General features: G+C 41.2%; 2 protein-coding genes across 7 annotated transcripts in view; one reads left to right on the top strand and one right to left on the bottom strand.

The window, feature by feature from the left end:
- Window positions 1-25121, bottom strand: part of RPS16 (ribosomal protein S16) — a 321098-nt gene that overhangs the window by 69342 nt on the left and 226635 nt on the right. The gene's annotated exons all lie outside the window — the stretch shown is intronic.
- PPP1R12A (protein phosphatase 1 regulatory subunit 12A) overlaps window positions 11485-25121 on the top strand; it is a 122803-nt gene continuing 109166 nt past the window's right edge. For 4 of the 5 annotated variants that reach the window (XM_075747431.1, XM_075747422.1, XM_075747440.1 and 1 more), the window contains exon 1: window positions 11493-11853. In XM_075747431.1, the coding sequence (XP_075603546.1) occupies window positions 11617-11853 (237 nt within the window). In that variant the 5' untranslated portion in view covers window positions 11493-11616. Of the gene's footprint in view, window positions 11854-25121 lie in introns of all 5 variants that reach the window. The other variant, XM_075747449.1, reaches the window with a different exon arrangement.

The raw sequence follows: 25121 nt of genomic DNA, 5'->3' as shown, positions 1-25121 counted from the left end.
TGGTTTCACCATTCAGGATCCAGCTCGCATCTGCTGCCTGTTCAGTTGTGGTTCTGGCCCAAGGCACCTGTCCTTGCTGCTGCTCTGTCTGCTCCTTCTCCTGGGCCCACCTCATGAATTGCACTCCCAGGTTTCCCAGATCCATCTGACGTTTAGCTCTGTTCTTGTCAAGGTGTGTACAAGCTCACTGGCTTCTTGGTACCAAACCCTACCTCCAACTGTATGCTTGCCTTGCTCTGTTAGGCTAATGAGTATTATATGTCTCTCTCTGGTTCTTGATTTCAGATTGCCTTAATTACATCACCTGGCTCCTGGCTCCACCCAGACTCCAGCCCGGGGCCTCACTATGAGGCCTGCAACACCCATGTGCCGTCATAACAGTCTACGCGGACAGGTGCACACAGACAGCAGCTTGTTTTGCTAGCGCTCCAACCTGGGCAGAAACAAGCTACCTTTGGTCTAGGAGCTGTACACCTACATTACCTGAAAGGAAGAGCTCTGTTATTTCCAGACAAGATACACAGCAGCTTGGAGCACAGACAAACTGACTCCACCTCTGTCTATACATGCTCAGTTAGACATACTGTGTAAACCTATACTAACTTTTAGGGTACAGAGTAGATTCAAATGCTAAACAGAGACAGAATGTGTAGATGTCTCAAATGTTTGCCCAGATGTTGAACAGCATCCCTCGTGACACACAGGGAGACAGAAATCTACCTTGTGGGTCAGAGGGGGCCAAGGCAGGAAGATTTCTATTAAACTTGTCTCATCAAAAAGCTGGTTTTAGCTTACCTGAGAGCATTATCTATGTTCACCATGCCATTCGGGTGAGGCATAGCAACTGTATTTCACTACATTTGGGTATCAATCAAATTCTAGTCTCAAGCACACTTTTTTGAATTAGGTATCTCTATTTGTTTCAGTAGAATTAGTCTGAACTTTCTCAAAATACGTATTTCCATAAGTGAAACACAAATCTTACACCTAAAGTACTAAAATTTGAAGTTCAGGTCTTCATCCAGTGTAGTTACAATAAGTTTACACCAGCTGATGATTTGATCCTGTGTAACTTCCATGCCTGCAGATGAAACATCAACAGATATAGAAGATGCCACAAAGATGTGCTTGACCTAGCTTAAAACTACCTTTGCTACTGGTAGCAGCGTACCCAGAGCTGCATAAAGCTCAAGTGTAAACTAAGTTAGGCTAGATTTAATTTAGACTACCAGAATTTTGCAGTTTAGTCTGAGCTCTGTGCTTGCATAGCTTGTACCCAAGCCAGCAACACTCATTAAAGCAAATATTGAATCTAAATGGTGCCTATTTTATGGCAGTTTTAAAAGCAAATGAAGCATTTATTAACTTCCGAATCATTTCTAATACCCTAGTACCTCAATGGCACCGCTCACGAGTACTGCACAAAGTGAGCAACAGTGGCGGGATCTGACCATAAACGCCTTCAGGCATGTGATAGAGACAGAGACTTTTGTGCTTTTGTTCCTAGGTAACTGCCTGGCTTTGTTTAACTATGTTTTGATTATGGTATGGAGCTCATTTAACACTGTATGGGCAAACAGCATGCTTTACGTTCTATTTAGCATTATCTCTCTATGTATGAGGACCGCATGGGGTAATTGCTGCTTTGAGGCACAATCCTCATCTCCTTACTGTGGGAATGTTATACAACAGGGGAATGCAATTCCGGACCTGCTATACTATGTTTCACCTGAATAAAAAGTCGGGCTGGAAATCGTCTGTGTGTTGTATAACATAAGTTAACGCATAATTAAATTTCAGATTTTTGAATTTATACTGAAAATCATTTACTTGCGTAAGTAACTCCAGTGGGGTTGAGTGAGATATTAGTGGGAGCTAATACAAACTCATTAAAACAAGTAGAAGTTCCTAAATTGAGCCTTGACTTTTTTAAATAAAAATAAATTAATGCATCTAGACATTCTCTAATCAGAGAAAGTATCTAATATGAGCTATGTATGTATCACCTGTATGATTATTATACTTCTAGAAGAAATTGTCATTAAAACCACTGCAAATATTTTGGGTATCAAATATCAAGAAATGTGTTTTCCTTCGTGCTTACTGCTGCTGCAGAGAAGTGTGATGTTATGTGACAGTGATTGCATGTAGGCTATGGTTGCAGGATATTCCTGTTTTGTGCGGGGAACTGCCTGGTGTCTCTTTGAAAGTAAGGATCTTCTGAAATATGCGATGCAGAAAAGCAGTGACTTTGAATTTTAAGTACAGATTAGCTATTTTTTAAGAAAGAAGACATTGATATGGTACTTGATTAATTTTTTTAAATGGATTCTTTTTCTATAGTAGTTAGGCCTCTTCTCCAGTCTTATCTAAATGCAAAGTGATGAGAGAGTAGGGCCAGACCCTTCTCCTTTTGAAGTAATCGTTTGCCATTAATTTTCCTGGGAGTAACACTGTGACTTTATCAAGATCATAAGATTTAGTATTATGCACAATTTCAAAATTATGTAAAACTTAAGTTTTTGAAATATAGGAGCCCACAGGCCTGTAACACAAACACAGAAATCTCTCAAGTGTTTTCTAACACACAAAAGTGTTTGTGTTTTTTTCTGAGTGCTCCTTGCTCAATCAAAGTTCCCACTGCAAAAGAAGCTGCAGCATTGGGTGCTTTACCTCCAGCAGAATTTTATATCTTTATTAAAGCTTTAATTTGAATATTTTAAATCTTAAATTGTGAACATTGGGAGTGGAAAGCTTCTAATTAATGTGATAAAAATTATTTATTTAGCTCTTGAGGTTTAAATACAAACTGAGGTCAGAAATGCAAAATTAAGAACTTTGAGTTATATACCCCATGTAGAGTCAAGATTCAGACACAGAAATGTTCCAGCTTCCTTTTAGTTATTCTACCTATCAGCTCACAGTCCTAAACAAGTAATCAAAACATTAATAATCAAAATAATCAAAACAATTCAATTTTAAAATTGTATCTTTAAACTATAATTTTATACACAAGTAGAAAGTTAATTTTATTGTTATTAATCTAGTTGAAATAATGCCATTTCACATCTATTGACCCACCCATCTATCTTAAAATAAGTGTAATGTAGAACTTTCCTAGGACAAGCCCTTACTTTCTTGAGCCAGTTTCATTAGAGGGAAAGAGCAACAAAATGCACATAAATAAAAATACAAATCAAGGAATGCTTAATGCAACCTGGAGCCAAGCGTCTGATCTCAGCAAAACCAGTGTTTTAGACTTCAATTAGTGCTTGAAGTAAAAGTGTATCATCAGGACTGTTTCATAATCATAAAGAAGTAGCTATACCCCTGTTGCATGCAGGGAAGTGACCACGACCCAAACACGCCTGGGGGTGAGCTTCTGCTGGGGTCCTGGCTTGCTTCATGCTGCTCTTGCTCTACTCCCAGGATGGAGCGTGTGCTAAGCGTGGCCTCTCAAGATTGCTGCTTTTTAAAACGACTGCCAGGAATGAGAAAGTTATTTTTAATTCTTTAACATGAAAATTATCTAGCCCTCCACTCACTGCCGTGTATACACAGAATCCTATTTGCTAGCTGCCACGTGGAAACAAATAGAAAGTGAAACAAAGACAGATCCATTACCTCCACAGAGAAGACAAAATGGTGGGTCAAGGAGTGTGGGGAATTAATTTGGCAGTGCTTGCATGCCTTACTCAAGTCAGCTCATTTATTTCCCACAAGCCAGAACCTAGGGCCAAAGGACACCAAACCATTAAAGAAACCTTCCCAGAGAGGAAAAATAATGACTTAATGGTCACAGATATAACTACGGGTGAGATTTCGTGTGATGGTTGAGACTATATAACATCTCCCTGCTTCTGAGGAGAGCAACCCTATCCTTCCCCAGGCCTGGCCACACACTCCCATCTCTTTTGGAAACCTCCCTTTAATGAGTCTGGTCAGTTTGCGAGACCAACAGAAAGCTTGCCAAGCCAAGAAGTAAATAGGCTGCCAGCGCAGACAACTCATTTGGGTGTCAAATGAACACCAAAGCCTGGGGAAAGGTCAGGAATGGTGTCTGTGCATCCGGCGGTAAGGAATGGGCAGTACAGAGGCAGGAGGACCGGCCTTCCATGGCAGTAACCTGCCTGATTGCCTCCGTTATCCAGTGAAACCTCAGTCTAGGACTCTGAGAAAATGCTGGAAGAGATGCCTTTCTCTCTCAGGCAAAGGGAAGGCTATGTTATAAATACAAAATGTTTAAGGAAAGAAAAAAATTTGGCTAAGATCTAGAAGTTACAGCTGTTTTTTCATCTTACGCTAAGTGACTAAATCATGCTTTTGTGGGAAGAAACATATGCTAAAGGAAAAGGATTTTTACAGATCCCTTCTCAATGGGGCCTTTGAGTTACCGTGATGACAGAATAGTGGAGTTGCAGGCAGGCACCCCAATTTGGGAATAGTTAGGAAATGCGATTTCGTTAGATGAGGGCTGAAAGTCATAAGCTTGTCAAACTAGAAACCATTTAAGAAGATTCTGAAGTGTACATCTCTGTCCATTCATGATACAGATGGTAAAGCTTCTAGACTACCATAGTGTTACATTAGTGGTTGCCACAGATAAATATTGCCTCAGCTTAATTGTCTCAATTAAGTCACCCTTCTTTTAAACTGACAGGATGAAGCAATTCAATTTCTTTATGGACTTGGGCTAAGGAACAATAGGAGGCCACCAAAGGAGTCACTTGATGGCTCTGGACAAAGTCTGATCTGTTAACCTGTAGCCCAAGGAGTTACCTACAGATGATGTAACTGTGTAGCAAACACAGGGCTAGTAACAAATACAGGGGACAGAAAAGCAATAGTGGAAGCTTTTGGTGTGGGTTTTTTTTTTGGGGGGGGGAAGTTATTTCTGAGCAAGGAAACTGCTTTCAGTTGCTTGTTTCTCTTGTGTTCAGGGAAACAGGTCTTTATGATTATTCTAATAAATAAGCATCAGTGTACTCTATCAGCCAGTTCTCTTTTAAAGAAAACCACTTGGTTTTCCTTTTAATGGCTGCCTGAATAGGCCAAAGGATGACATTATTATTTTTGTCAGTGATACAGGTGTGTTACTTATGTTACTCCATTGCTAAGACTAAACATGATGTGAGCATGCAGCTATGTCATATGCTCTGCTGGCTCATGAAAATAGAGCCTGTAGGCACCATGAGCAGCAGGGCATACTCCCAGATGCCCAAAATCCACCCCAAACCAGTTGTTTGACCACACTTAGATTTTAGTATTTTTAAACTCCAAGTTTTCTCTAACTAACTTGGACACTTTCATATTCCAAAACAAATATTTTAAAAGGAAATTCATATACCTTCTGGTAGGAGAAAGGCAGAAAATGAAGTGTCACAGCTGTCAATAGCCATTGAGTGTATGTGTATTTGCATTGTGAGTGAGAAGCTAGAATAGGGTGTCTTTCATTTCTCTTTGTCCAAATTGTCCTCCTGCAGCCCTGGAAGTATGCTTCTCAGCTGTGATATGTTCACAATGCAGCTCACAGGGAACATCTTGCATGCATTTCAGAAGGACAGGTCATTCCCTTCCCCCTCAGTATTTAAATCACGTGTTTCAACAGTACGCTTCTTGACTTGAGCCACACACAACAGTGGAAAAGAAACACTTTACCTGAATTAGATGATTTTTGAGGTCCCTTCCAACCCAAACCATTCTATGATTATATTCCATGATTCTATGAAATGCTGAGCAGAGGTTCATAAAAGCTACTGTAAGATTATGTGGCCTTTTGGACAACAGAATAAAGCAAAGATACTTGTTCTCAACAACAAGAGGCCAAAACGGACAACTGTCACGGCAGCGTGTCTAACACCATGTCTACACCCATACACGTGCAGCTTTCCCAGGACTGCAGAGACTGAATAGAAACAGAGAGCCTGTATTTCTGTTACACAACATACACCTCAGTTCTGTTTTTTCGTGGAGTGACTAGGGAAAACTTAAATTTAATTGAAAGTAAAAATGGGTTTATAAAGTCAATTTTATAAATAAGTGTATTTCCCTACTTCTAAAGGACATGGCATTACTTTTCACTAGCCAAGACAACTATTTTTAGCTTAACCCATGCACTACTGAAATTGTCAGTAGAAAGAATGCCCATTTAACAGATGGGTACACAAGAAGTATGTCAGAGAATCTCTATATGAATCAAGTTTAAATGTTAGCTTGCATTGCCATCCAAGAATATGGAGACAGCAATCTGTGTAAAGCTCACGAAAGATGCTGGGAGAATACACCATTGCAAATCTGGTCCAGAGCTGCATAGTTTATAAATATGTGCCCTGGTTGCTATGGTAGTTTTAGTTTTGGTTTTGGTGACTCAGGATTATGCAGCATCAAGAAGTAACCCACCTTGAAATGCTGGGTTTCTGTGTAAGAATCTTACCCAGAACTGACAAAATCAAAGAGTGAGAAGCCTGCTTCTTATATAATTTACTTTAAAATTCTGATAGCATTTTGTGCATTGTCTTCTTATCTCCTTTTTCTGGATAAGGAACGTACCAGAGTTTTCAGTGTTACTTGTGTGGGTTTGTCACACAATCAGAGTAGAGAATACATCAGATTTAAAAATAGAAAGGACTATGACTATTGAATAAAAAAAAATGAAAAAAATGCCTTATTCTTATGATAAATATCTCTGTCATGGCCTTTTCATGTTGAAAAAGGTTTTTATATTTTCTTATCCAATCTCTCTTTTTACAAGCCATGACTCTTTATAAAAATCTGGAAGATTTATTAAAAAGCTTTGTGTCAATATATACAGTATTTGTTCACTATCTCTTCAAATTATCAATTTTTCCCAGAGCTGGAGTTGATGAAATTAACTCTGATATATTAGTTTTCTTCACCGGGGAGAGAAAAATGTTAGGACAAGATTTTTAGAAGCCACACTGTGTCAGTTGCTGTTCAAGATGAAAGACAAGACAACAATTATCCTTAGGAGGTCAGAACAAAAATCCTACATCCCAGAAGCAGACTATTTTGGGTAGTGCAAAAGCTTCATCTGTGTACTTCTGTGGTCCAGAAGCCTGTGTGAAATAGCTTTGAACAATGGTTGTAATGCTTTTAAGAAAAAATGGAAAACCAGAAAGCACACTGATAACAATCTCATTGCTAAATCATTCTATTGATCACTTGAAGCCTGACATTAAATTAACCAAAAAATACACACACATAGATGCTATCTCTGCAAATGTTTACATGGTTACATCTAGAGAAAAGTAGTCCTACTGAATTCAGTGCTAGTATTTGTATGTGGAAAATTACATATTCAATCATCTTCAGTGCTATGTATACACACGCAAACAAAGGATTTTACAGCACATCTAGTGTGTTAAGTAGTCTGGTAGAGATACATCAGAACAGCCTGATAAAACTAGGTCTATCTAGTGTGTCCTTAAGCCGCACACATCAGGTACCTAAACCGGTAAGTGTCTCTTGTTAGCATACTGTTATTATTGTAAACACACATGCACACTTATGCAGTTATCTAATTCAATCTTGTGATAATGTCTTGCAGTAATGACTGTTTGAGGACAAATTTTGTACTCACTGTCAAGAAGATTTTCAAAGAAGAGAGCTTTAATATATAGGGTTTGGTCTAATCCTCTGCACAGATGAATTTTACCCTCTGTGCTCAGGTAGGTAATTGGAAAAGAATATCAGATTTCTGCAGCAAATATTATTGGTAATTGTATATATTTATCTCAATTAGTACTAAATAAGAAGCTGTACATGGTCTCATCTCCTCTCAACTACACTGTTTTTACAATGACATTGAATGACATCGAGCTGGTAGGATGGGGTAAAGAATATGGCCCAGTACGCCTTTGCTATTAAAGTCATAAACTTTTATGTGAGATGTGAGATAGGAAAAATACAGAAATTAAAAATTAGTTTTAAGAATTATTATTATTACCATTCTTCCCTTCTTGTTCTGAATTTTAGTGAATACAGAAAAAGTGAACAATTGCAGAGATTAACCACTTTACATGAATGACAGCTCTACTTTTTGCTTAAGGAAGACCATGTCCTTTGCTAGATCCCATGCAAGGACCACCACAGCTATAAGGGAAAGGCATATATACTCTCTATATATGGAATATCTGAATTTCAGCTGGATGCACAAATGAATTCTATGTTGCCTGTGGAGTCTGTAAAAAACCTCAAACATAACTCCCGAATGAGGTGCAAGCCAAAAAAATGAAAAAGTCAAGGAAAAATAAAGTCAAGAATGTAAAACATACAAATAGCTGCAGTGTAAGGAAAAGTATTTGCTGAAGTTCTCTGAAAAGCTGGAGCTGAATGAGTGAAAAATGCTCTGGAGAAAGGAACCAAAGGGAAGTATTAGATCTGGTCTTTAAAACCAGATACTATGATACTCAAGAAGAGAAAGGGGCATGCTTTCTGAGCTGTAGAACCTCTGCATTTCACCAACAAGCCAAGAAGAGTGAGTTAAAGGATTTAAAGGAGGATCCATGACCAGAAAGAAAAAGCTGAGCTGGAGGAATGAAGTCAAGGAGAGGGGACTGGAGCTCTGAAGGAAACCTAAAATCATGCTCCATAACACTGAAATTCCTAGGAAAGTGCATTTTGAGTAAGTGCCTATCAATTTGCCTAGAATTACTTTGCATCCAATAAAGCACTTGATTTAAATCTTGCTTGCTGAAATCAGTGTATTACATTCTTTGAAGAGTCAAATTTGCAGACAGTCAACTGAGAGAAACAGCATGTTGGGGAAGGTACATGTAAAATATCAGACACATCTGGGGAAGGAGGACTCAGCTTTTATCTTGCGTTACCTTTTTCATAGAATCATAGAATGGCTTGAGTTGGAAGGGACCTCAAAGATCATCCAGTTCCAACCCCCCCTGCCATGGGCAGGGACACCCTCCACTAGACCAGGTTGCCCAAAGCCTCATCCAACCTGGCCTTAAACACTTCCAGGGATGGGGCATCCACAGCCTCTCTGGGCAACCTGTTCCAGTGCCTCACCACCCTCACAGTGAAGAATTTCTTTCTAACATCTAATCTAAACCTACCCTGTTTTAGTTTAAACCCATTACCCCTTGTCCTGTCACTACACTCCCTGATAAACAGTCCCTCACCATCTTTCCTGTAGGCCCCCTTCAGATACTGGTAAGCTGCAATTAGATCTCCCCGGAGCCGCCTTTTCTCCAGGCTGAACAACCCCAACTCTCTCAGCCTGTCCTCATAGGAGAGGTGCTCCAGCCCTCTGATCAGCTTCGTGGCCCTCCTCTGGACTCGCTCCAACAGCTCCATGTCTCTCCTGTACTGGAGCCCCCAGAGCTGGATGCAGTACTCCAGGTGGGGTCTCATGAGAGCAAAGTAGAGGGGCAGCATCACCTCCCTCAACCTTTCTGGGTTATAGTTTTCAACTCCTTAGGAAATGGCGCTGCATTGAGAGTCTGTCCCCAAGGAAGTTTACCTATGGGGACAAGATGACAGCAGGCAGCTGGAGCCTGCGCAAATTCCCCCCCTTAGACATGAGTCAGTTGATGCAGCCAGGCTCCCATCTGATAACTGTCCACACTGGGCTGATGGTACCAGCACTACACCAAAGCACAGCTCAATCACCTGTGTGAGTAATAAACACTGCAAAGACTGCTTCTGAAGTGCATTACGCAGAGTCAGCCATACTTGCAAACCGAGGAGCCTAAACTGTACCTCTGGATAGTCACACAGACTGTCAAAGGGAAGGTATAAATTAGGTGCCAGGTAATCATTCATCCACCTACTTAGACTGCAAATCTTTCTCTGGCAAATCCTTCATCTTGACTACAAGATGTCGTCTTTCATTCACAATCACTTTGTGCCTGCAAATTGTCAGTGCATTGTATGTCACACATTGCTGTACGAGTGAATCTGATGGATACTATGCAAATATCTCCAGATGAAAATCTGTTCTGAAAGGCATTAAGAACAACACATTGCTATAGGTAACTTACAACTACTACTCCTTGCAAAATGCTGCTGACATTTTTATCAATAAAAATGGATATAAAAAGCCTGAATAGGCTGTGAGACTGCCCACCATAAGAAGGAGACATTATAATTAGAAAAGAACAAACCATTCACATTTGAAGTGTATGAGGTTTGGTGACCCTCTCAAACTATACTTTGTTTCCTATAATTAGTTGAAAATAAACCTTTTTTTCCAGTAAGTTTAAAACCACATTTTATCCCCAGAGATGATTCAATTTAAAACAAAATACATATTGCTTTTAGCTAAAGAAAACATACTATGCATGGAAAAAAATGTACTACATATAGTAGCTTGGTTCCTAGAAGTCACAAGTCCGAATGAATACATTTTAGTCTTTGTATCTTCCAATGCGGTATGCTTTGTAACTGCTTGTTCTCTCCCTACAGAAAAGATGGATGTCCTGCCCCAGGTTTTCAGATAATGGCAGTGAACTTTAAGTAACAGGGACAATAAGCACAGGGATTTGTCCACTGCCACGCAGAAGCATCTGGGCAAATGGGAGATGGTGCTTTTGCACAGCAAGCCGCCCAAACGCGGATACGTCTAGCCTCCCACAAGAAAGGATCCTCAGTGAGCCGCCCTGGCTCTTTCCTTCTTCCCTCCAAGCGGCTGCCTTTGCCCTGTTTGCCAAGGCCTCGGAAACGCTGATGTTGCCGGCGTGGCACAGGTGGCTGGCAGGGACAGGCAGCACCTTGAACGAAGCTGCCCGACAGAGGCGGAGGACCACCCTGCTTCCAGCCGCACAAGCCCCCGGGAGCCGAAGGCCCAAAGCCTGGCTTAGGTTTAGGGCTTTAAGGCCTACGCCAGACGCCCCAATAAGCCACACCGTTCTCCCTCCCCACAGGCTTCCTTTTGGGGAAGTATGTCCCCGGTGACCCTTCGCGATGGCCGTCTGACTGGCAAGGCCCTCATGGCTTTTTGAGCATGGTTCTTCAGCGCTGGCAGCAGACGCAAGTCGCAGCGGAAGAAGGCTGGTGTCCCGGCCGCTCCCGAGGCTCGGCTCGGGCTGGCAGCGGGCGCCGTGCGGGGCCGCACCGCCGGACGCCTCTCGGCCCGGCTCTTCCCCTGCGGTCGCGGGGATTTCCGCCCCGGCGGGGCAAGGGAAGCCGGTGACCCTTCGGCTGAACTCCTGAACTCACGGGCCCGGGATGAGGCAAACCGAGACGGCCTCGCCCCAGTCACAACACAGGCGGCGGCAGCGGCACTCCCCCGCCCGGCCCCCGCTGCCACCCCGCCCCCGCCGGGCACGCCGCCGCCCGGCCCGCTACCCCGCGCCCGCCAGTGACGCCGCCCGCCACGCCCCTCTACGCCCCGCCCTCCCGCAGCGATTTCCCCCCCCCGCTCCTCCCAACCCCGCCTCCTCGGCGCCAGGAAATCTCGCGGGGTTATGCTAACGACGTTGCGGCCGCCCCGCCCCTCCGGTTCGCTCCCGCCCTGCGCTTTCCATCTGGGTGGGTGAGCGAGCGAGGGCGAGTGCGGGCCGCGGTGCGCTGTGGGATACTGGCGGTATATAGTCTATCCTCGGTGCGGCGTTAGCTAAGGGGGCCAGGCAGGAGCGGGGTATGAAGATGGCGGACGCCAAGCAGAAGCGGAACGAGCAGCTGAAGCGCTGGATCGGCTCCGAGACCGACCTGGAGCCACCCGTGGTCAAGCGCAAAAAGACCAAGGTGAAGTTCGACGACGGCGCCGTCTTCCTGGCCGCCTGCTCCAGCGGGGACACCGAGGAGGTGCTGCGGCTGCTGGAGCGGGGCGCCGACATCAACTACGCCAATGTGGACGGGCTCACCGCGCTCCACCAGGTCGGTGCGGAGCCGTTGCCGCCGGCCGGGTGCTGCCTGGCCGAGCGCGGCGGCGGGACCGGGGCTTGGGCAGGCAAGGAAGGCGGGGGGGGGGGGGGGCGAGGCCAGCCGGTGAAGTGCTCCCCCGGGAGGAGGTGGAGGAGGAAGGGGCCGGAGGCGGCTGCTCTCCCCTCCGCTGGGGGGTGTCGGGGCGGGGAGGGGCTGGGACCTCGGGGCGGTAGGCGGTGGCGACCGGGGTCAGACTGGGGGGGCGGCCGGGCGGCCGGAGGGGGCCGCGGGGGAGCGGCCCGAGTCCCTGGGCTGGAGGGGCGAGAGGCTGTGCCCCCTCCCCGCAGGCAGGCCGTCGGAAAGGGGTGGTTGGGCCTCTCCTTCGGTGCCGGTGACCCTCTTTCGCTTTCCCCGCTCGCCTCGCTTCCCCTCTTGGCAGCGCCTCCCTCGGGAGGGACCGGGGGAGCGGGCCCTGCCCCGTGTTGTCTGGGAGGCAGCCGGGGGCAGTGGGCAGGTGCCCCCCGGCGGAGGGGTGGTGGCCGGCAGGTGAGGGAGGCGGGCCCGCCTCGGGGGCGCTTCCCCCGGCTGTCTCTCGCCCGGGATCCCGGTAGCAGTTTCCTGCTTCCCCCGTCTCCCCGGTTTCGCAGCAGTTGAGCCGATTAAACCCCGCTCGTGTGTGCGGGCGGGCGTGTGGAGAGACGGATCATCTATTTCTCTCCGGTTTCTAAGGGGAACCAGTGTTTTGTTCCTAATATAGAAGCGTGTATCAGTAACAGGCTGCTCGCTTTTTCTAGGATGGCTTCTGCCGCAGCGTGAAAGCTGAACTTTAAGGGGAGCAGGGCTTTTACATTTTTCTTTCGTGCGTTGGAGAGCAGTAAAAAAAACCCCGAATCCATATTGCTTTGTTCTGGTGTGGGTATGTGGGAGGGGGGTTGGTGCTGAGGGAGATAACTTTCACTTGGGGCAGGGGGGGAATGGAAGGGAAAGTGGCTGTGAAGTTTCCTCAAAATGGATGCTTTGTGCATGTTGAACTTCATAGCAGTCTGATTGGAATCTCAAAACGTTAGCCAAATAAGGAAAGGCTGTGGCAATCCGGAGATAATGCGGGTTTGCCTGAATAGTTTTTGTTTCTCTAGAAGGCCAAAAGCTTTCATACAATATTAGATTCACTGGATATCCAAAAAGCAAAAAATCATCTCTGACAGGCTAGCTTCTTGTTCTTAAGTTTAGAAGTTGTTCAGTGGTTTAAAAAAAAATCGTAATGATTATGAGATGTAAGTTGATCAAGCAGAAATCTTCCCAGAATCATTAGGTGAGGTAATTAGGATGTCGTTGGTACATAGTGCTCTACCTAAATTTGGCACCTCGCTTTTGTTTAATGCATTTTATTCATCCCGTATAGATTTTTTTAAGGATGCGAGGCTCTACAAATACCTAAGTTGCCCCATAGTACTGGATAGAATCCCCTCCTAAACATAAGATGTAAAATTCTAGTACTCTTTGCTCTATTTCCTGTTTGTAAGTTGTCACTTGCCTCCCTGTAAAGGGTATTGGTTTACTTTCAGTTGTGAACTGAACTGGAAGAATGAATGTGTGTTGTGGTTAAGCCTGTCAGCATGTTACTGCAGCACAGCTACCTGACTTCAGGCTGGCCTGTCACTTCATAGCAAGGTTTTATGTATTTATTCTTCTCTAATCAAGTTACGATTGCTTCATGCTTCCAGGGAGCTCTGTCATACCTTAACTGGTTAGATGGTTGAGTCTACAAGTTAGTGTACTCCAGTGATTGGTAGGAAAGGATGACGTTAGGTTTAACTCTATTGTTAGAATAAGAGATGAATGGTATTATCTCTCTTTATGAAGTCCAGATGGCATTTTCAAAATGTTTTTGATACTATACACAACAAAGCTTTCAACAAGATCATTCTGAGCTTATTCTCCCCTTCTTTTTAACTATAGTCAGCTTGCAATTTGGAAGGGCAAAGTCTAAGGGAATAGAGGTGAAGATTTACATCATTGCTAAACCTCTTGCTTACTCTCCTCTTCACTTTCTGTAGTGATACCAAAGAGACTTTTCTGGTTTTGTGATATTAAAAGCAAAGAAGGAAATCAGTTGTGAAGTTATAATTCTCTTGAGGCAGTACAGTAGATGAATGTTGCCTGTTGCTATTTAAAAAAAAAAAAAGACATATAACAAATCCCTGCCCATGACCAATTCTAAATGGTTCCACTTCATTATTATCAGTAAAACTTATTTTCCTCTAATATGCTATATAAAAGGTGCGAATCATATGTAATGCGGTCTATGACATGAATTCATTTAATCAGATTTGGCTGTGACATGGAACAAAGCTGTATCTGTTCCCAAAGGAAACTCTTCAAAAAAATTTGTCATTCTTCCTGACAGAGTTTGTTTGGACTGACTGATGTCAACTGTGTTGAAGTCCGCCTTGTTGTGTTTAAGACTGTGATGTTTGGTGTTGCTTTGTGGGTTTTTTGTTTGTTTCCTTGGTTGTTTTTTTGTGTTGTCCGTCAGATCCCATGAAGACTTTACTGCTTCACAGGAATAAATTTATCTCAGCAAAGATAAAGTGACTGTACATTTTTGACTTGTCCTTTTTGTCTTGCATCTTTTTTTGTGGTTATTGAGAACAAATGCATGTGTTTGAAATAGCAATAGAATTAAATATTTAATATACTAATCAGCCTTTGTTTTTCCTGTTAGATATGATAGTTATAGGAAGAGACTTAAGCTGTGTTTTCTTTTTCACAGCCCAGGTGGTTTGAAGTGCTGAGGGGAAAGTGCTGAGGGGAAAGTGCCATTAATCCTGAAATTCTGATGAACTGGTCTTTAATGGAGCATCCAGCTTTGTTACTAAAGCCATTAGCTAAACTTTTCCTATATTGGTAGGGTAGAATGCCATCACCATCAGAAAGCTTTAAGTAGAATTGTTTCTCTTAATGCATATGGGAAAGAGAAGATTACAAATGGCCTGGTAGCTCAGAGGAGGAAGGGGAGGAGTATATATGCAGGTACTTCCTTCAACTCTTGACATTGCCAGTGAGTGCTTTTGTTTTATATTTGTGTGTGCATAAATGAGTGGACTTGAGTGCATTGTATCTGAGGACAGTGCAATTAAATTTCTTTGAATTAAAGATCTGGCAGAAGGGGAAAAAATTGTTGTTAGATGATGATTATTATTCCTGTATGTAATGTTGCGTTCAAATCTCGTTCTCTTTAAGAACTTATTTTAGCATACATTCAGGTTAGGCCTTCAGCAGAAAGGACAAAACTGGGTATACCATTTTTCTATCTATGGGAGATATATGCAATGTAGGATATTGCAGAAGAATACATACTACTCTGCTGCAATATCCTGCATTATATACATGTTGTGTGTATATGTCTGTAAGACTAGAAAACTTACTTTTAAATTAGACCTTAAATTAACAATGTCTGCTCCGTTAATTCAGTGGAAGTTGAAGTTGATTGTTTTTAAATATTGCATTCCCAGACAGTTGTCACACAGGATGAGATCTGACTTACACATAGTGCAGCTTTTCTAATCTGCCTTAACACTTGAATGTGTGGAGCACTTGAGAGAAACAAAGCCCAGAGGTGAGCTGTGACCTCACAGATTAATAGTTTCTGCAGAGAGGTGGAAAAGTGGTGTGTTCTGAAATAATGTTAAGAAGAAGCTATATACTGTTTTCAATAAAACCTGGTCCCTCTTAGGGAAAACATATTTATTCGGAGTGGAATTCAATTCTGTCATCCTGAAAGCTTAGCACTATCCTTCCTCAGAGTTTGGACTTTCTCTTCCTCTCTTTCCTTGCCTTCCATGAAAGAGGACTTGATTCACTAGCTCTGATTGGAATTCATTGCTCAAGTGACTGAAGGTGGTTTGTCTAAAAGTTATGTAGAGCTTTGTACAGGAAAGAGGAGCCCACCCTTTCTGGGCAGCGCCACTGGAAGGCTGCGAGTGGTGGGGAGGGACGATGATGTGACCAGTTTCCTGGAGGGCTGGATTTCCTGTGCAGGGTGCTCCCCTGGGAGCACAGGGTATGTGCTGTGGAGTACCTGCACGCCCCTGATAAAGAAGGTGGCTGAGATTAGGCTGTGCTTAGGTATGGCAGTTTATGCAGCCTGCTTTTTTGCTGCCCTTTTTCTTGAGGCTGCTTAGATTTAGGAGGTGGTAACCTGGTTTTTGGCCTCATTCTCTCTGGGTGAGGAAGGTGGGTGCTGTGGCCTAATTCCACCACATAACATGAAAGGAGCATGTCCTGCTGTTTTGATCTTGCTTCTTTCTGGAGACATACTGCTTTGGAGGTAAGATAAAGGAAATTATCTTAGCTGTTTGTGCATGAGGCTCATGGAGTACTGTAGGTGTTGTCATTGGTGAAGGCTGAACAGCAAGAGACGCTCCTAATCCTTAATGAAGGATTCATGTGCTCTTTCTTTTATCCAGGACAAGTACAGTTTAATTAAGCCAAGTTCCCCAAAGGCTATCTCTCTGTTGCAAATATCAGTGTTTTCCTGAATATCAAGGTGAGACTCTTACCCATGTTATATATTAGTTTGCAGGCATAGCAGTATTAAATAGACATTTTGATTTGATGCCACTACTGTAGGACTTTGCTGCGTTGATCCCTCAGTAGTGATTAAGATGCTGATAAACTCTTCACAAGTGTGTTTTACTGAGAACTTTTTTTTTCCTAGCAGATTAGGGACAGTTATTGCTGTCGTAATAGTTCCTGTGAGTTCTATGGGATTTATTTCTGGTTAAGAAGTACCTTCCTATGTGGGAGTTTGAGTAATAGTTTATCTGAAAAATTCTGTCAAGACTCCTGGTGGCACGCTCATAGTACTTGATATGGTAAAGGGTATTGTTACGGTTGGCATCAACTGTCATCCTTGTTACAGCATCCATTCAAACAGCAAGGAGTAATGAAAAAGGAACATAAAGTCTACCAGTACTGGATCCCTTTGCCTTAGAACTTGATAGAGGTCATTAAGGCTGCACTGTCGGGATCCTTTTTGACGAATGATAACATGGGTCACGTATTTGAGCTGGGGCCACAGCATGCGGAGCATGTCAAGTCATAAGAGCAAAGAACAGGTTGCTGCAGTCTTAAATCTCTAGGGTGTTTGCCTCATAGCAGCAGCACCCAACAACCAAGGGTAAGGAAGGTATGGAAATAGCTCAAAGTTATGTTAGTATCCTCCTAGCTATGACTTCTGCACTGCCTCTTTTGGAGAGTGAAAATATTGATGTGTATGGTAGACTTGTTAATTTTTCAAGACTATCAAGTCCAAAAGAGAACTTCCTTTCAGACAGAAACATTTGTACTCATTTATGAACCTGATGCCTAAATTTGTTTGGAAAAGAAACAACCTCCCACTCACTGAACCCCCTAATGATCTCGTAGATGATATGCAACTGAGAGTTTTGGAGTCATTTGCTCAGCTTGTATTCTATTATCCTGATTTTTTTTTTTAATTCTCTATCTGTACAACAAAGCACAGAGAAAATGAGCCCTGAAATAAGTAATGTTGACTTCACTCTATGATTGGACTAGAGGCATATTTGTTTAAAATCTCCTTTGTAATAGCAGTTGGTTCTTGTGTGGGCTATAGATCTTTCTCTCCGTAGTTACAGTAGCTAGGTTCAGATTCTACAATAAGTACTTGTTAACTTCCTACTGATCTTGTCATCTAAGATTATTTTACCCTTCAAAATGGAGGCAAGAAGAGGGGAGGAAAAGTGATCCTTCGTAATATGTTTTAAGTATAACCATGGAAACTTAAATACTGCATTCAAAAGAATTGTGTTCAGCTTGGTGTTTTATAATAAAAACAAGTAAAAGTCTTTTCATCTTTTAGGTTTATTATCTCCATGTGTGTCTTGGACTCTTCAGAGTCTGTCAAGTTTGAACCTGGGATTTCTATGTCTGGTTACATAGCAGTTTTCATTGCTATGGATATTTCTTGTGCACAAATAGAATAACCCAACTGAATTCTAGCATATAGTAATTATTTCAAGTATTTAAAACAAGTTTCCATATTAGTATAACTGACAGATTTCTTAAACTTGGTTAGTCATTGAGAGAGTTCTATGTTAAATGTAAGGATGAATTCAGCTGGTAGGGCTTTGGTATTCATTTGCTGATGCCAGTATTCAAGGATAATTTCTGCTGGTCTATAGCTATGAATTTCACTGTAACATTAATGCTGCTTTTATGCTAAAGATTTAGCTATGGTTTTTCTATGTATTCTGGTATATTCTTGGTATTGTTAGAATACTTTTTCATGAGAAGTCTTCAAAAGCACTTGTACAAATGCACATCTATTCTTACCATATAGTAAAATCGATGTGAAGACGCTTGATTTGAGGCCTTTTTGATCTTGGCATTGTAGCAAGTGTGTTATTTTCTACCAAATTACTAAGTTTCAGTTTGTTAGCTAAATCTGAGGCTAGGAGGCAGCAGTCATTAGTATCATTAGTAGAGAAACAACTTAGGTCTTCTGAGGATCTGTATTCCAGGCTTAAGGGTATATGCTAAATTTTAGTTGGAACAGATGGTTTGACAGGCTCTTGGCCAGCTCTTTACTTGTTTATCCCTTTGCTTGTACTCTCACTTGATCTCTTTCTCAAAGTTGTTACTTGGGCTAGTAAAACCCTTATTGCAGTATTCTCAAAAATTGAGAGCCCAGCAAATTGCTTGCTTCTTTCTGTGTAATTGTGACTTCTGGGGCCGGACTGACAGGATGTGAAATTGAGGAACATGCGTGTGTTCTAGCAAATACTTAAATTTTATCCAAGAATATATTCAGACGAGTTAGACTTAGATAAACTAATATGCTCTGAAAGAAATGTGGTGGTAGTTTAGGACAACTATAGCATGGCCCTTCTGGGACTCTTGCAACCAAGAAATTGTAAATTTTATACCTTGTTACTGCCATAGTGTAGTATCAATGTAGAGTATATGCATATAGGATATGCAAAGTATGAGGACACATACCTAACAAATGTTATATCAGTGCTTAACAGTATACATTTCTTCATTGATCTGGGCAACTGTAAAAATGCAAACTGGAATGCAGCTGCAAGGCGGTGGACTCGTCGGTAAGCTGGACAGCTTCTGATGCTGCTGGATGGGTGGAGACATTCCAGGCTGCTTTACTTTCCTGTGTGCATTCCTGAAATGACAGTCAATGGAAAGCATGGCATAAGAGTGGCAGCATTCCTCAGCTGTTTCCTTTCTAGTAACTTCAAGACTGTAAGGATAGAACAAGAAGGCAGAAGATGATCAGGGTACACTTGGGGGTGGTGGTGAGCATTTCTGCATGTTACTTTTTTTAAAGGTTTTGTTTTGACAAGACCTGGTACCCAGCTTTTCTGTTTCAGTTCGTTTTTTTGAGAATGCCAAATCGGCCACTGTGCTTATCCTGGAAACGCTGAATCTTTGACGACTCATTCACAAAACCAAAATTAGAGCAATATGATGAAGTCTTTGAACAAGACTGTTTCCCATTTATGCCTGAGTGGTGTAAGCACTTATCCCATTAGCAATATATTTCTTGGACTAATGGCTTCTAAAGGTCTGTTAAACTGAGCGAAGAGTGGAGTTGGCTTTAATAAGGGGATGAAACTCCTGAAAAAAAGTTGACCAGCAAATGCTGCCTCATTTTGGGCCTACACACAGAATTAGGTTTGTCCTTGAAGGCTGCAAGTAAACATTTTTGTACTACTGTAACTTCTGAATACTTTAATTTTACATTTGGTCTATAACTAGCACATAACCATCTAATTTGATACTAAAATATCTGTAAGCTGTGGTTGTTAGAAGTGCTTCCAGCTCTAAAAAATTCTGTCAGGGGCCAAGTCTAACTGATATATTTTTAAAATTTTTTAAATTTTTTTTTAAAGATCAGTCTGAAATATCCTTTGATTTTATTTTCCCATGTTATGATTGTAATTCAGGGTCTTGAGTTAAAATTATGACGGCTTGCTGTGATGTGAACAGTTAGCCAGCCAGTGGTGATTACTATGCAAGTTTTAGTTCTGGGGTGATTATTTACTTAGTTTTGCTGTTGTGTTTTACCATCCTGATAGTGAAGCTGGAGAGTAACTGAAGCATCTTCTGTATAAGCACTTGAGTATTTGGGGTTTCTTGTACATCAGGAGATAACATGTAAATCTTGGCCTTGTGTTGTGTATCTGAAAAATATGTATACAGTGCTTTTCATGTGGCTTTCATTTTCCTGTTATTTCTTTGGTTCTTTCACAGAATGATTAAGATGAATGTTAGCAACGCAAAACCTGTTTGTTAATAGTTCTGCTTCAAACTTATAGGATCAACTTACCTAACAGTATTTTTCTTAAAATTTCACACTCAAATTGAGTATTTGTCTAAGGGAAACAACAGTATCTCCCTCTGGTAACAAAGATGAATGCAGCTGACAGGTGTATACACTGATGTATTCATGTGGTCAATACCACCTTCTGAAATGCTCAACTTGGATGAAGCTTTCACTGAGAAGCCACATTCCTCTGTCAAATCTGGGATCCTTGTGGGCCCTTTTTGCAACCAAAATACCATCTCTGACTTCTAGCTTTGAAACTTTTGGCTTACTAATGTCCTGAAATTTGCTACAGTGTTCTTGACTGAAAACCTATGCTTCCGTTATTGAAGCGGAAAATTTGTTATTTTAAAGCTGCAAAGCATATTGTCCCAAGTTTTAACAAAAGTGTTGTTGCTTGCAGTATGTTCACGAACATATGCAATTATACTTGAATGAGTAGGTTTAATTAAGTGAATAACCTTAATGAAATCAATAGGAGTTTTCCAAAAGTGTGCCCCCCCCATCCCAGAGACAAAATAATCCAAAGCTATTGGTATTATTTCCCAGTCTTAATTCTGACTACCTATCCTGTATTCTATAAAATATAAGTAACCCTGCTTACTGTGGTTGCAGCATGAAGTTATTTTTTTATCTAGTTACAAAAAGTCAACAACTCTTAAACTTACTTTAGTAACCTGTTCTTTGGAAATGTTTTGAAATCAATCCAGGCTGGTGCTTTAGGCGCTGAGCTTGCTGCGAACTTGGGCAAAAATGAGTTGCCTTAGGTTTTAATCAAAGTGAAGAGTGAAGATTGGGGTGACAGCATTGTGCCTGTTGGCCAAATTGAGACTCCTATTGTTAAGTAATAATCTTGTTTCTATCAAACTATACAAAACAATGTTTTTAAAAAGCTTGCCAAACCTCACAAAATGCTCCACTTTTATTTTGTTCAACTACTGCAACTTGAATTATTTTAGGTCCCAATGATAAAGATTTTTTTCATGAGGCGTCTGTACTTTGCCTCCTGTTTGGTGGAAAATAAGTTTAATGCTTTATCTCTGAAAGAAGAATTTTTGTGTAATGTCAGTTTCTTGGCTTCTGAATATAGCAGAGCAGAGAGGGTGGGTTGTGCTAGCACTGTGGCTGTCAGTGGGTTTTTGTGAATCTGGATGTGGCTTTCTGGTCACTTATTTTCCACTTGCTTGCAGACAACCTAGCCAAATGCTTGGCATTTGTGTCTCTATAGCTACACTTGTATGCGTGCAATAGTGGTATTGGATGCTAATACTTCTATGTCATAGTGCATATTGGGTATTTATATGCTTGGGAAGAGAAACAACTTTCCCCATCTCTGTAAAGGAGTAACAACAGATCTAGTGGCTCTTGTGCTTAATGCTTGTAGTATACTTGCAAAATATTGAAGAAGGCCACTGACAAGCCTATGATTGTCCTCTGTTTTATTTGAGCTGCCCTCAGACTTGGTTTTACGTGAAATAATTTGTTCGTATTTCTACCTGCAATTTGCAATGTCATATCTTATCCACAGTCACCTGGCTTTGGCTTGATCGGTCAAATGTGACTTTGAAGAAAGCTCATGAAGCTATTGTATAAACAAATTTTACCTATAGCTGTAGGTAAATATAGCAGTGGTGATTTAAAAACTACCATTTCAAAGGAAACTACAGAACAACTTAGTGTGAATGCCAGAAGATACATTGCATATTTTGTAAAAATGTCTTATCAGTTACTGACCCATTTAAGATGATGCGGGAGTGGGGGAGCTCTCTTCCAATTGTTTTCTCAGCAATTGAAGATGATGCTGTACTCCATAATACAGTAAAAAAGTGTCAATTGTAATTACAGCTCTGTTTGCAAGCTCAAGTGGCATTTGGATTTTTAGAATACCTTCTATACTCTTTCTTAAAAGACTTGACTGTTGCAAATAAATACTACTAGAAATTTTGCACTTGCTGCTTTTCATTTTGGTACACAAATTGCTCCAGGTATAAACATCGTGAATGTAAAATGGGGGGGGATCTAAATCAATTTATAGATTGTAATAGCTTGTGAAAAGAAAAACCTAAGTTAGAGGAGCTGCAATTGGGATCCAGGAAGAGGCTGTCTTGAGAAACTCATGCTTTGGCAACACCTACCAGTGCTGGATGCAGCTGTAAATACTGATGTGAAGTATGGAAACATAGGCAACCTCTGGCTGCTTGTTCATAGGAATTCTTGTTTAAAAGAGGTATTACTTGCTTTTCTGAAAGCAGGATGACAGGTGGGGAGGATTTTATCCTTTCCCTAATTCTCTCTAGAGAGTGGTTCTTGAATTAGATTATCCTAGTGCTAACCTCTATATGTAGTTATCCTTCACTTAAAACTAGTAATTCCTGACTAATTCCTTGCTAATGGCCTAGCATTGCACTAATGAATAGCAATGATAATCTAATTTCATAAGGCTGAGTTTGGAATCCATGTGCTGTTCTAGTGTCTAAGCAATGTTAAAGACAATGCTGTCTTATGATGAGGTTACTTTAAAAAAGCTAAATGCAGATTAGGCATTTTTTCCTTTTTCTCCTCATAGAGGAGACTGAGCTTCATATAGTGATAGCTGTAGCTAGTTGACTACCGTTAATTGGGGGGAAGAAATATTTAGTGTTAGATACTTGCTTTATGTGATGGTGTGGTGTAGATTACTTCTGCTTCTTTTTGGTAGTACCGGCCTGTCAGATGTAACTCTTCCATTTTCATGAAGAGGAATGTGCAGGAGAAGGTATTTATGTCATTGGGAGGAAGCACCGATTTCCATTTAGCTGTCCCTTTGCTTTTTTTATCATGCAATTCTTTTGTGGCAGCTTGAGATACTGGTTTTTATATTTAAATAAAAATCTTAATTGCTAGAGTCCATCCAGTGTATCTAAATTCTAAAACGGTACTTTTCCGCAGAGTCCCTAGAAAAATGAAGCTATGCTATATTGATAGGTCTGAGTATACCACACATGATGGAAACTCTGTTTTGGAGAAACATGGGTCGTAGGCTTGAAGTGCTAGGTGACTGTGGTACTGTCTTAACATGCCTGAGAGGACTGTTTATCTTCTTGCTAGTTACAGGTTAGCTAGTATTCAGGTTTAGTCTGTTGGTTTTGGTCCTCTTGAAAGCTAGAGTCTTCCCCAAAGTATTTAAATGTCTTATTGCCTTCAGTAAGAACTTCATGCTTGAACATGTAATTTCCTTTCTCACTTCAAGAAAAACTACCACCCTGAATGAGTATTATTAGAGACTAGTACAAATATTTAGTATGATTTTGAGTACTGTTTAATACAGTTCTTCAGTAAACTGGCTATTGGAGTTCTGAGTTTTTTTCTTAATCAGCATTTTCAGTTTACAAATCATAAAGATCGTGTAAAGTAAACATGAAACTTAAGTAGCAGCTACAACATTCAGTACCTGGTTATGTTTGGTAAGAAGATTGGAGGCCTATAACTGATGAGCCAGTCACTTTAAGTAGTTGCCTTGTTTTGTATCTACTAGTTGAGACTTACACATATGAACTCAGTTTGTCCGGTTTAAGAAGTGTGCTGGGTCCAGAATGCCATAGTAATTCCCAGTTCCTGATGCAAAATGCCATTAACTAGACTTCAGAACCTCCCAATTTCTGCCTACAATTACAGATTTCCTATTGAAACTCCAATAAGCCTACTGTAACCATTTGGTGACTTGAATTTTCTCTCAATTCTAGCGTAATTGTCCATTCTGTCACTGAGGCAGGAATGGTACAGTAACCTGAGAAGATGTTCATCTGCATGTTCAGTGCAACAGAGGAAAGAAAAAAAAAATGTACACACAACTCAATGAGGAAGGCATGCTGCATTGGGTGAAGTTTTGTATTTTGGTGTAGCAGATGTATTGACTGTATGACATTTTTGTGAAGGATTGAAATAAATTTAAATGTGCCTGGAGCTGTCATCTATTTTTGCTGCAAGAATCCCACCCATGTGAGAGTTGCTGTACCTGTGAACAAATTACCATAGCTTTCTAGAACCTAACAGGTTCTCTGGCAGAAGGAACATGGAAATAAGGGAATATTTCTGGATGCGTACGGAGCAGTTCCTGAGGGAAGGTCACCTGCTGGGTATCAACTCCAGTTTGACTTATAAAAACTTCACAAAAGCCAGAAAAGCTGCCTAAAACAAAATACTTGATTAATAAGACAGTGGATTTTAAAAGCTGTTGATGCTATTAATTGTTCGGCATTCTTTTTTAGAGTAAATGACCTGTCATGTCAGGTGTATATGCTGAATTAAAACATGAAAACAAGGAAATTCTGGCATGGAAAAACTTACGTGGTAGTAATCTTATTAATGATACTTTTCCATTTAAGTTTATTTTTTTCAAAATGTGATGTATAAATAAAAAGCATCAGTAAAAGTTGAAGGCATGTGAACTATGGGGATTCCAATAAAAGACTAAAAGTAACTTTCTGTTAAGATGCCTTGTTGGCATCAGAGCTGTAGATCCTCCAGTGACATAGCTTATCATCAACTACACAGAGATATGACTCAAGTGTTTGCTTGAACAGCTGATGTGTAATATCCCCTTTTTTGGACATCCTCCAGGGACTTTGTATCTCAGCAGCTGTTTGCTTACCTGCACATATAGTAACAAGTTCTTAGTCTTTTCAAGACAAACTCTTGTGACTGTGTTTGGGAAGGCTTTGCTGTCTTAATTTATTTCTTCTAGGATTTTGAGCACTTTTCATTTCTTCTCTGTAATTACCTAATATTTTTTTATAGCCAGGTTAAATGACTTAAATATGGGAGAATTTTCTTGGTGTTTTTTTCTTGTTAGTTTTCCTTTGTCATGTTTCATTCACTGCTGATAATGTGTTTGATAGCATGCTTTGTATTCTTTTAATACTTGGAAGGTATTTAT

The sequence above is a fragment of the Balearica regulorum genome, chromosome 1 (genome assembly GCF_011004875.1).
Source record: "Balearica regulorum gibbericeps isolate bBalReg1 chromosome 1, bBalReg1.pri, whole genome shotgun sequence".
NCBI lineage: Eukaryota > Metazoa > Chordata > Aves > Gruiformes > Gruidae > Balearica > Balearica regulorum.
This window is presented reverse-complemented; position numbering and strand designations above follow the sequence as displayed.